The sequence below is a fragment of the Lactuca saligna genome, chromosome 5, assembly GCF_052625555.1.
Source record: "Lactuca saligna cultivar CGN05327 chromosome 5, ASM5262555v1, whole genome shotgun sequence".
In the NCBI taxonomy this organism is placed as follows: Eukaryota; Viridiplantae; Streptophyta; class Magnoliopsida; order Asterales; family Asteraceae; genus Lactuca; species Lactuca saligna.
This window is the reverse complement of record NC_136421.1, coordinates 319,503,214-319,515,566: the sequence shown is the minus strand read 5'-3', so window position 1 is coordinate 319,515,566 and position 12,353 is coordinate 319,503,214. Positions and strand designations below refer to the sequence as shown.

At 33.1% G+C, this 12,353-nt stretch overlaps 1 protein-coding gene across 1 annotated transcript; it reads left to right on the top strand.

Annotated features, from left to right (window-relative positions):
* The first annotated feature begins 561 nt into the window (after nucleotides 1-561).
* LOC145048770 (large ribosomal subunit protein eL19y-like) lies at nucleotides 562-2,338 on the top strand. The gene is made up of 5 exons (XM_078997366.1): nucleotides 562-746; nucleotides 1,432-1,554; nucleotides 1,644-1,957; nucleotides 2,044-2,105; nucleotides 2,185-2,338. The coding sequence occupies exons 1-5, from the start codon at nucleotides 635-637 to the stop codon at nucleotides 2,207-2,209; spliced, it is 636 nt and encodes a 211-aa protein (XP_078853492.1). The 5' UTR covers nucleotides 562-634; the 3' UTR covers nucleotides 2,210-2,338.
* Nucleotides 2,339-12,353: the final 10,015 nt, after the last annotated feature.

Sequence of the window (12,353 nt, the reverse complement as noted above, 5' to 3'; positions counted from 1 at the left end):
CCACCCAAAACCGATATACTCTAATAAATGAATGTTTTTTTTTTTTTTTTTTTTTTTTGTCACATGTCACACCCTCATTCAATTTGTCAAATGTCATTTTATGGTTATTTTGAATTAATTTTTTTTCCACGTATCATTTTATAAATTTTTGTATTTTAATAAATTCTATATAATACTCTAATGTAATAATTACAATAAATGTAGTAATAACTGAATATCAATTTCATTAATAGATTTTTCTTTTATTTTTTCAAAATTTATAAATTAAAACTCATTAGTTTATTTTGTTTATTTATTTAAATTTAAAAGAGAAATCAATTTTAATAATTTATTATTTTTCTTATTTTTTTATAGATAAAAAGTTTTTAATATTTAGATTTTTATATTTATTTATTTTTAATTAAACCATTATAATCGTGGGTTATAACCGAAACTAATCTCAAAAACACAACTTAAAAATAATTGTTAGGCCCATATTTGTAGGTACGGAAGCCCATCTGAAAAAGACACGAATTCAGACCAAGTTGCTGTAAACCCTAAAGGGAAAGGGAAGGAGGATTAGATGAATATGATATAAGATTGTCGATCCGCCCCCCAAAGGCCAAACCCCTGTAAGGATCGAGTCGAGAGGGAAATGGTGTCGCTGAAGCTACAGAAGAGGCTCGCCGCCAGCGTCCTCAAGTGCGGTAGAGGCAAGGTTTGGCTGGATCCCAATGAAGGCAATGAGATCTCCATGGCCAATTCCCGTATGTTCATACGTTCTTTGCTTGTTTACGCTGTTTTCCTCATTCATTTTCGTCGTCAGTTACCATTACTTGCATATGGATATTTCGCAAATATAACTTTTTTTTTTTTTGTATTTTTGGCTCTGTTGTATATATATATATATATCTCGCCGGTAATCACTACTTGCTAATGCATATTTATTTCTTATTTCTTGTTTATGTTTATATATCTCTTGAGGAATAAGGTTAAGTTGACTTAACGTTAGTATGTGGATCTGATGATATCAACTTTTTTGAGTATGTGACTTGCTGATCTAATGAAATCTCTGCATCCTACTCTATCTGAATTTTGAATGTCACTTTACTTGAGTTAAACTATCTTAATATTCCAAATATATCAGTGGCCTCTTTAGACTTAGGACTTCGGGTGATCGCCAATTATTATCAATATAGCAATGTTTAGCTTTTTGTAATTGTATGCCACAGGAAAAGATTTCATGGTTTTGTTGTTTTTGTTTATTTTTAACTGTCTTATGTTTAAGTTGATGGTTTCCTTCTTTTTCTTTAACATTTTGCATTATGCATTTCTTAATTTTGTCAAGTTAATTTTTTTGCATATATTATTGATTGTTATCTTTTACATTGTTTTTCAAATTGATGGTTTTATTTATTTTTAACTGTCATACGATTTTTTGTTATTTGTTAGGTCAGAACATCAGGAAGTTAGTGAAAGATGGTTTTATCATCAGGAAGCCTACAAAGATCCACTCGCGATCGCGTGCTCGTCGTATGAAGGAAGCAAAAAGAAAGGGGCGTCACTCAGGATATGGTAATATACTAGTGTAATAATACTATGAGAATTTAAGCAAAATGTAAGTGTAATGTGTGTGATGAAGGAATTGTTGTTGTTTTGATCAGGTAAACGCAAGGGTACACGGGAGGCGCGGCTGCCAACTAAGATATTGTGGATGAGGAGGATGAGGGTGTTGAGGAGGTTGCTGAGAAAGTACCGAGAGTCAAAGAAGATAGACAAGCATATGTACCATGACATGTACATGAAGGTGAAGGGTAATGTTTTCAAGAATAAGCGAGTGCTCATGGAAAGCATTCACAAATCCAAGGCCGAGAAGGCCAGAGAGAAGACACTTTCTGACCAGTTTGAAGCCAAGCGAGCCAAGAACAAGGCAAGCAGGGAAAGGAAGATGGCACGCAGGGAGGAACGTTTGGCTCAGGTATTCATTCATTCTTTCTTTCTTGCATTTGCCTTCATTCAGTTTTAACAAATTGTCTTCTTTTTCTTTTATTCTATTTTATGCAGGGCCCACAGGAGAGAGAACCAGCACCAGCACCAGCACCAGCTCCCGCTGCTCCAGTAGCACAGTGAGTATTGATGCTGCCTTGTTTATATTTGACTTGGGACATAATATTTATATCCAATCTTTCTTCTTCTTCTTCTCAGGGCACCAAAGAAATCCAAGAAGTGACTGGTCGAGGTTTTCCATATTAATGCAGTTTAGTCTCTTTTTTTTTTTTTTTTGACATGTTTATCTTTGTCGCTTTCTCATGAAACAATTTTATTTAGGAGGTGAAAAGAAAACCGACCACTTGTTTAATGTCTTTTTGTTATATATTTACATTCCCTTTAATTTGATTAAACTTTTTTGTTGACTCAAAGCAAAGGATTTTGTTTGCAAACTACTCTACTGACTCTTTTTAAAACCTGTTTTATTTCTTAAAGCCTTGTATCCTCACATAATTTTATGTTTGTGTTTTTTACAAAAGCATTTTGTTTGCTAAAATAACTCTTTTGTATTTTGCGTTGCTAATGCAAGTTGTTTTGGATCTGCAGTTTAATTTTGTGTAATAACGATAAATAATGGCCAACTTTGTATATAATAGACAACGAGTTTTTGTCCACAATAAAGTCATTGAAACTATTTACCGTTTTAGTGTGTCTTCGAAAATATTTACCATAATAGTATTAAGGAATTGATTTTTCGACCTTGACTTTTGTTTAGTCTATTGAAAATTCATGAGTTGTCAATATTGCCCCTAAATTTACAAATTTTAGATATTAAAAAGAAAATATCTCTAGATAAAATCTTGTAAATTTCCGTTTTTTCCTCACAAATTAGTTCCCATGAAATTTTTTACGCAAATTTATTTTTTCAATCTTTTTCATTAGTTACACCATTGTTATTTTATGTTTAATTTTGTTATGAACGAAACGATCCAAATTTATTTATTACTTAATTTTTTTATTTTTTTATTTTTTTTATTTTCATACCATCGACTATATATATATATATATATATATATATATATATATATATATAAAATCACAAATATAATATTGACCAACAAAAAATATTTTAAACTAATGCGTATCAAAAAAATTCTTTAATCGGGTATCCTCCAGGACTTTCCAACAATAAGATAATGTTTGTTTTTGATGATGTAAATGTATTTGGTCTTTTTAAATGTCGTGAAATAAAATATGGTACAAAAGTTTTTTTTGTTTTTGTTTTGTTTTTTTTTTTTTCCATTTCTTTAATCTTCATAGACAAATGTTTGTTTTTTAAAATCTTTATAAAAAATACTCGACGATGTTGGTAGAGGCGGCGGAAATGGTAGTGGATGTGGCACAAGTAGTGGTGGTGGTGGTGGAGGTAGGGGGTAGGGGTGGTATGGGAGAAGGTGCAGGTGGAGGTGGAGGTGGTGACAAAAGTGGAAGCTGTAACGGCAACGACAGTGGTGGTCATTGTGGCAATCGTGGTGGTGATAGCGGTGATGACGTCATTCATAGGGAACAATCAATATTACAAAGTTATAACTTTAAAAAATATAATAATATTAATAACTTTAAAAATCAAGAGCTATTTTTTGTTTTATTGGAAAACGATGTCAAAAAACTCTTTTATGTCTGATGTTTTCTGAAAAATAAATATTTTTTTTTTCTTAAATGTCATTCCGCCAATAGACATAAGAGGTTAAAAAATCTTATCAAAAGTTAAACAACACCTAAGTAATTTTTTATATGTCATTATGTTTAATTTATGATGGTTAAAATTTGATGATCAAAGGTTTACGTAAGAGAAATGAATATTTAACATAAAAAAAAAACAGAAAGAAAAGATAAAAAAACTGCTATTTTGAAAAAAAATAAATAATAAATAAAAACTATTGTTTAAAAAAAATAAGAAAAAAAAAGTTGAAATAAAGGGGAAATGAAGAAATAATCCCATATTTAAACTAAAAAAATAATAAGAAAACGAGATAATTACTTAAAAGGATAATATATTTTTCGATTTGTACACATTTAATCACTGAGTTTATTTTTTATTCATATTTACCCCTTCAACTTGTTAAACTGTACTCATTCAGTCCTTATTACCGGTTATTTCAGGTTAACCGGTAAAAATATCTCAATAGGGTAATATATTTCTCATTTTGTACACATTTAGTCCTTAATATTTTTGTACACATTTAGTCATTAATTTTTTTTTTGCAAAATAATTTATTTTTGTTTTTGTACTCATTCAATACTTATAAATGTTTTCTTTAAGTTTTTCTCACATCTTACATGGAACATTCATTAACAAGGTGTTTTAGGCTTTTGATGCTTATGTCCATCGCGATCTCGATTACTTGGTTGCTTAGGTCATGTGTTTTGAACGCCATAACTTTTTTCATATTATCTCGGATTTTAACGATCTTTATATCTATGCGTTTGTATTTTAGTCTACTACAACTTTCATCAGATATTGTATGAAGAAGTTACGACGTTTGGAATACAAAACCTAAGCCAAACCACAAGACCTATGCAACCAAGCAGTCGAGACCGCGATGGACATAAACATCAACAACCCCAAACACCTCATCAATCAGGGACGGATGCAGGATTTGGTAGTAGGTGTTTACACTGCGTACAGAAAAAGCAGGGGTTGTTGGTGCTACTGCGGGTACCCAAAGAGAACCGTCCCTGTCATCAATGATAGTCTCATGTTAGATGTCGTGAGAAAAATCCTAAATAAATCATTCATAAGTACTGAATTGGTACAAAAACAAAAAATGACTTATTTTGAATATATATATATATATATATATATATATATATATATATATATATATATATATATATATATATATATATATATATATATATATTAAGGACTAAATGTGTATAAAAATATTAAGGACTAAATGTGTACAAAATAAGAAAAATATTACCCTACTAAGTTATTTTTCCCAGCTAACCTGTAGTAACCGATCATAAGGACTGGATGTGTACAGTTTAACAAGTTGAATGGGTAAATGTGGACGAAAAAAAACTTAGTGACCAAATGTGTACAAATCGAAAAATTGAAAAGTAAACAAATATTAAAAAAAAAATGGTAAATATTTTTGAAATTACACTAAAATGGGAAATAGTTTTTTCAATCACCTTATTATGAACAAAAACTCTAGACAAAACCGCAAAATGGTTTTTTATTTTTTTATTTTTATTTTTGAGGTTTAGTCCAATCGTTTATTTTTTGGTTTCAGGGTCTTTTTAAGTTAGTTTGTTGCGGATTAGGTTTTTTGACCTTTAGATATTTATTTTCTATTTTTCTTTCATTTTTTAGATCTAATACATTTTTTTATTTAACAAATTAAAAAAAAAAAATAAGTCTCTCTCTCTAGCTCTCAAAAACACACTTTCTAGAAATTAAAAACAGACGTACACCATCCCATCTAATGGAATCCTCCCTCCCTTCGTATCTAATTGAAACTCTTACCGTCCCCACCATGTTACCATTTTGTTTATGATGAAGATGATGATGGGGAAATCAAGTTTGTAGGTGGCATATAGATGTGGTGTTTGTTGGGTGATGAAGATCCGATGTTACCATTTTGTTTATGATGAAGATGATGATGGGGAAATCAAGTTTGTAGGTGGTATATAGATGTGATGTTTGTTGGGTGATGAAGCTCAATCAATATATGAATTGAAACATACATGGATCAGCACCTTGCTTTTTTCCTTTTTTTTTTTTTTAAAAAAATTTAATTTAATTTTAGGTGAGGAACAAGTTCTAGTGAAGACAAAAGGTGTGGTGATGAAAAAGTTTTTTAAACACCTAAACCCCTAGATAAGTGAGGGACAAATTCTAGTGAAGACAAAGGTGTGGTGATGAAAAAGTTTTTTAAACACTTAAACATGTTTGTGCTTCATTAATTTCTCAAGCAAAGTGTTCTAGATTTGACCATGATGACCTTCCTGTCAATGTAGAGGGCTTTGGTGGCGAACTCAACTCCGATGGTGAAGTGTTGTGGTGTGTTAGGGTTTATCAAAATGAAAGAGAGGTGTTGTGGGGATCGATTTACTTTTTTATTATTTGAGTTGAAGATGTGGTTCACAAAGAAGATGATGAATAGTGGAGCCCTTATTTTCTTCCCCTTATTCATCAAGTATTGATAAGGAGAGGATATGAGGCTACACACATTATTGGAATAAGGATTTACATAGGTAGGTGGAGTATTTACTTGGTATTAGCTAGAGTACTTGTTTGGATAAAATATTGAAATAGTTCAACATGGAGAATTCTAATAAAGAGAAATTGCCCATGCATCATACTGTCAAATTGAGCAAGACTTCATGTCCCATTAGTGATAGGGAAATAGATACTATGAGTCGAGTTCCATATGCTTCGGTTATAGGATTGATCATGTATGCTATGACATGTACTCGACCTGATGTGGCTTATGATTTGAGCATGGTTAGCAGATATCAGGGAAATCCAGACACAACTAATTGGACAGCAGTGAAAAACATATGTAAGTATTTACGAAATAAATATATGATCTTAGTTTTTGGTGGCAAAGATGAACTTAAGTTGAGTGGTTATAGTGACGCCAACTTTCAAACTTATCGGGATAATACTTATTTGCAATTTGGCTGGGTATTTCTATTGAATGGGGGAACAGTTACTTGGAAAAGTTCCAAGCAACAAACGGTAGTTGATCGACTTGTGAATCTGTGTACATCTCAACAAGCGAAGCGGCAAAGGAAGCAACATGGTTAAATAATTTCATTGGAGATCTTGGAGTTTTTCCATCAATCCAAGAACCCATGGAGATTTTCCATCGACAACAAAGGTGCAGTTGATTTGACGAAAGAGCCAAATGATCATGTAGATCAATGCACATCGAAATAAAGTACCATTATATCCGACATCAATGTAACATCGCAAAATCCAAGACCAAAAATTTCATTTTTTATTTAATAATTCATAAAACAGATTAATGAAACATCATTGAGTTATCACATATCATTAAAGCCAAAAGTCATGTCTCAAAAAAGTCATAATAATTTCAGTGTACAAATCCCAAGAACATCATAGTGCGGAAAATAGTGGTGTGATGCGCTGCAGTCATGCCGACTCCTTTCCCTTTGAAGAAGTACCTGAAACCAAAACTGAAAACCGTAATCACAAAGATTAGTGAGATCCCCATCATACAACTACCATACAATAACATACCGCCTAGTATATCTGGGTGTCAGCCTACCCCTTCGGTCTCTTTTAACCGGTAACCTGCATAGTATATCTGGGTGCTGGACTACCCATTCGGTCTCTTTCAACCGGTAACTGCCTAACATATCTGGGTGCTGGCCTACCCCTTCGATCTCTTTCAACCAGTACTCAGGGACTATTTCACCCCTACCACTACCACATAATATCCTAGCATATACATACTGTTCTCCTATTGCCTAGCATATCTGGGTGCTGGCCTATGCCTTCTGTCTTTTTCAACTGGTAACCGAGGACTGTTTCAACCCTACCACTACCACATAATAACATATCATACTAACACATAAAACATACCACATAGTGACATACCAGGCAATTATCATGAAAACAATCATCTCTTACTATATGTTACATCCCCGAATTCACGGCCAGAAAAGACCGATTTTGTTTATGCTTTATGAAAATTACCTCTTTTAATAAAAAATGTTGCGGAATTTATTCCCAGAAAAACACGATAAATATGTTTATCAAATCATTTTCGAAGAAACGTATTTTATTCGTTTTAAAACATTTGGGATGTTATCGTCAATACACAAACATAAGCATAAACAGAACTTACATTCATTTCACTAGTGATCTATATCTCCTTAATCTCTCAGTGTAAAGAAACTTCGTATCGATACCTGTGATACAATTAAACTGAGTGGGTCAGGCTTTGGAGCCTGGTGAGCATATAGGGTTTTTACCCCACAATAAATAAATTTATTATGCTTAAACATCAAACAATCAACCCAATTACCCAATCCCCATCATCTTATTCATTTCTTAAGGATTTACCATAAAAATCGACTATCACTCATTACTAAGGATTAATCCTAAGGAATAGGCACCAAGTCCATCGCTGCTCAAGGTTTATATAACAAGCACTAACAACGTCGATCCCCACATATTGATCCTATACAGTGATCTTACTAGATCTAGCCTAAAGAAGGATCGATATGAACAACCAACTAACAAAACTGCTTCGGAAATTCCCTAGCAGCAAACGAGGATCGAAGAAGACATAAAATGAATGGAATAAGTTTAACCACGAACCTTTGTTCGTAAAAGAAAGAGCCACCAGACAATTAAGTCAGGGGTAATTATTAATGCCTAAGCTGTGGTCTGAATATCATGAGGTATATAACCCCCAGACGCACCCTATCCAGCAATGGAAATGCTGACTAATGCCTAGGTCGTGGTCTGAATATCGTGAGGTATATAACTTCTAGACTCACTCCTATCCGACACCGAGAATGGAAAAACTGACTAATGCCTAGGCTGTGGTCTGAGTATCATGAGGTATATAACCCGCAGACTCACTCCTATCCGGCATCGAGAATGGAAACATTGACTCATGATGCTCATCCAATAACTTCATAAAAGAAACAAAGACTCCAAATCTCTTCAAAATAAAGGTATATGGAAAATACTAATAAAGTACTCCCATACGCTCCCGTACCCCGATACGTAATAGTGTCAAAAAGAAGAACTAACGGATGAACACATAGTTCAAAAACACCTAATGAACATATAGTTCAAGAACACCTTATGAACATATAGTTCAAACATACCTACCGATTACAAGTCTGCTAACGGGAGAAACAAATTCAAGTCAGTTGATTGATTGAGTCCTTAGTAAATCACTCAAATGAGATACTAAGACTAGGACCCAACACAATACGCTACAACCTAGAAAAGGGATGCCGTAATCTAGTTGTAGAATATTTGAAGGTAAGTGAATGACGATTCACTAATTTCCACCATGAAAAACAAAAATAAATTTAAGTTTTAAATCTATGAAAACTCCTAGATCCTTTGAGATTCATTGAACATTTCGATGGCATGTTTAAATCTCGATATGCCCCTCTTGTTTGTGACTGGGATGCCGAGGATCACAAAGCGGGTGTGAATGACCATGCAAACTTACATGGTGCCCTCATATGTTACATTCACCTATTTGATGTGCCGGTAAACCACACACGCTCCACCGAACTATGACAAACATTGAGTCACCCTTTGCTACCTTTGCTTGGAACCATTTAGTGTGCCGGTAAACCACACATGCTCCACTAACGTCTTCGCAAGGGCATAAAGTGTAATTTCATGGAATTGCATCAATTCACTTTTTCCTAAGTAACTAAGATTGGGAATTTGTAAAAACATTTAGTTACTTTTGTATTTCATTATACTTATAATGGAAGGTTTCGTCCTATCCTACCCGTTCGGCTAACGACCCTCCACTAGTCAAGAGTGCGGTGGGTAAGAGTGGATACCCATTCAATCGCCATTTTATAGGCAATTTCCTTAAACACCCCTTATAGACCAGCTTCGTGAATGAAACCTACTAACGGTAAGACTGACTTTTACTCATACATATATATAATGTTAGACTTTTAATGTTATATATAGTATAGGGTGTATTTTACACTTTTAAAATAGTAGGTGGTCAAATTTAATAATTATACTTTTAATTCAATTAAATTGCAAACCAAAACTTTTATGGATTTATTAAACCTCTTTTAATTATACACCTTAATTAATTAATAAAACCATAAACCATAAGGGTGTGAATTGAACTTTTCAAAACATTACTAGGGTTTTAGAATTTAACATTCCTAATTAAACTTTTTAATCAACTTTTAAATTCCAAAACTTGAGGGCAAGTTTTGAAACATTTCAAAACATTAGGGTTTAGAATTTAAATATACATCAAAATTAAATTATTAATCAAAATTTAAATTCCAAAACTTGAGGGCAAGTTTTGAAACATTTCAAAACATTTGGGTTTCAACTATTTAAATTTCAAAACAACAAAACTTTTGGGTTCAAATTTAAACTATAAAACCTAAAGGGGAAAATATGAAACTTTTCATAACAACAAGGATCAAATAACAAATAATCTAAATTAACATTTAATCACATAATTATCCATATTTGATTTATTTAATGATTTCTTGCAAAATAATTTACCAATTTAATCAAAATAATTAATCAATTATCACATAAGGAAACAAATATTTTATTAATTGATAAATATCTTCAATTAGATCAAAAATATACTCATATATATCATAAAATCGGATTTACATTGATCTAATATGATAAAGGCAAGCATCTCAAAGATAAACAGCAAGAAATCCCAAAATTAGCTCCACCTGACGCTCGAACTCGCCGAGTACCCCCATGGACTCGCCGAGTCCACAGTGGGACACGCCGAGTCCATCATGCAGAACCACAAAAATCGAATTTTTTCAACATACAAGGCATCAATACAATAGAAACCAATCTAGGCTCTGATACCACTGATGGGGTTTGGTCATAAGAACATCCTATGTGCTCATACAAACCCTAATGCTTGGATCTAGGTTTCTCTATTGTACATACAAGTTATCCAAGACTATAAACCCTAATTCTAGCATACAAGTAATCATATTAACATGAGAATAGGTTTAAGATCATACCTTGATTGTTATGTAGCAATAACAATCCCAAATTCCTCCTTGTATTGATTTAAGAAAGCATAAAGTCACAAATGTCACTCCTCTAATGGTTCACAAACACCAAGAGCAAGAGGATGAAGAGGAGAGAGGATGGAGGCTACCCAAAACGTGTTCTAACCCTAGAAGAGAAGTTCCCCACGTTTTTTAGCCTTAAGGGTTCTATATATAGTGAGGCTATTAGGGTTATCTAACAAGGAAACCCTAATTTGGATGCTTAAGCCCTAAGCAACCCATGTACTCCTTTCCTTAAGGCCTTGGACGATTTCCTCATGGGTTTCCCCATAGAACTCGTCCACTCCTTAATATAAGACAATCCATGGCCCAAATTGCAATTATCTTATAATTACAATTCTAGTCCCTTAAGTTTAATTAATCTCTTTTAGTCACAAAACTAATTACCAATTAATTCTTGACTAATATTAATTAAACAATATGATTTGTCCTTTAATATATTATTCTCATAATACATTAATAAATCATATTTAATCCTTTCTCTCCATAATTCATCCTATCAAGTTGCTTTGGTGAAGGCAACCCAAAAGGACCATGGACCATCGGGTCAAGTACATACCAAAATAGTTATGCACTTAGACACTAATCCAACAATACTTTGATAGGACAGACATCACTAGGTGCTATAGCATGGAACAAGTTCAGGATCTAACTATACCGATGAATCACAACGCAATTGTGATAGTTATATCGGGTATACATGATCATAGTAATGTGGATGTGTCACGGCATGCATATATGCATGGGCGTGTAAAGGTCCCAAAATACCTTTGATAGGGGAGCGTCCGGCCCGGGATCTAGCCGTCACATTATACCTAATCCCTCAAATAAGGCAGTTGAGTACCGATGTAGTTATTTATTACAAATGCTATAGTACTTAGAAGAATTACCCTAGACTTAAAGATAATTGGTACGGTTGTAGTTCGACACTACACCATAGTACTATTTCATTTTCCCATTACATTCACTTTGTGAACATTCACACGACGCACGGTAATGTAGAAACTATATTTTTGGTTAATGATAGTCAGACTTGGGAAAATACACTCTTACAAGAGACACACACAAACACTAGCTGCCTTGGTAGAAGGCTACATATAGATCAGTTAAGTGTTGGTAGAAGACTCCCTGTTATAATAGTAGGAATCATAGGGATTTCTAGAGTTTTTTTTTTTCAAACATTTACAGTTGTTTTACATACATTTTCAATACTTACAATTCATATACATACAAATTCTTACATACAAATTAAGAAACTAAAATACTTATGATCTCACCAGATTCAAAGCTGATACTCGCTTTCAAAATTACTTGTATCCTCAGGTCATCAATAGACAGGTACCGATGCAAGGTTTAGAGAAGATGGAGCTCGTTCAAGACTCATCCTTTATTTTTGATTTATGCTTTAGTGTCTATTATAATTTGACAGAACACACTTGTATAATAATTATATTATTAATGCAATGGATGATGTTGTTGCTTGTTTACTACTTTTCATTGTTGTGATACTGTACATGACGTCCTTCGCCCCGGAACGTTTCCGCCGTTCAATGGTTTTGGGG

What these genes read in the sequence shown, in the direction of transcription:
- LOC145048770 (XM_078997366.1), top strand. Translation starts at nt 635, where the DNA reads ATGGTGTCGCTGAAGCTACAGAAGAGGCTCGCCGCCAGCGTCCTCAAG. An exon ending in GATCTCCATGGCCAATTCCC is followed by an intron (nt 747 to 1,431) that starts GTATGTTCATAC and finishes GTTATTTGTTAG; the next exon opens with GTCAGAACATCAGGAAGTTA. An exon ending in GGGGCGTCACTCAGGATATG is followed by an intron (nt 1,555 to 1,643) that starts GTAATATACTAG and finishes TGTTTTGATCAG; the next exon opens with GTAAACGCAAGGGTACACGG.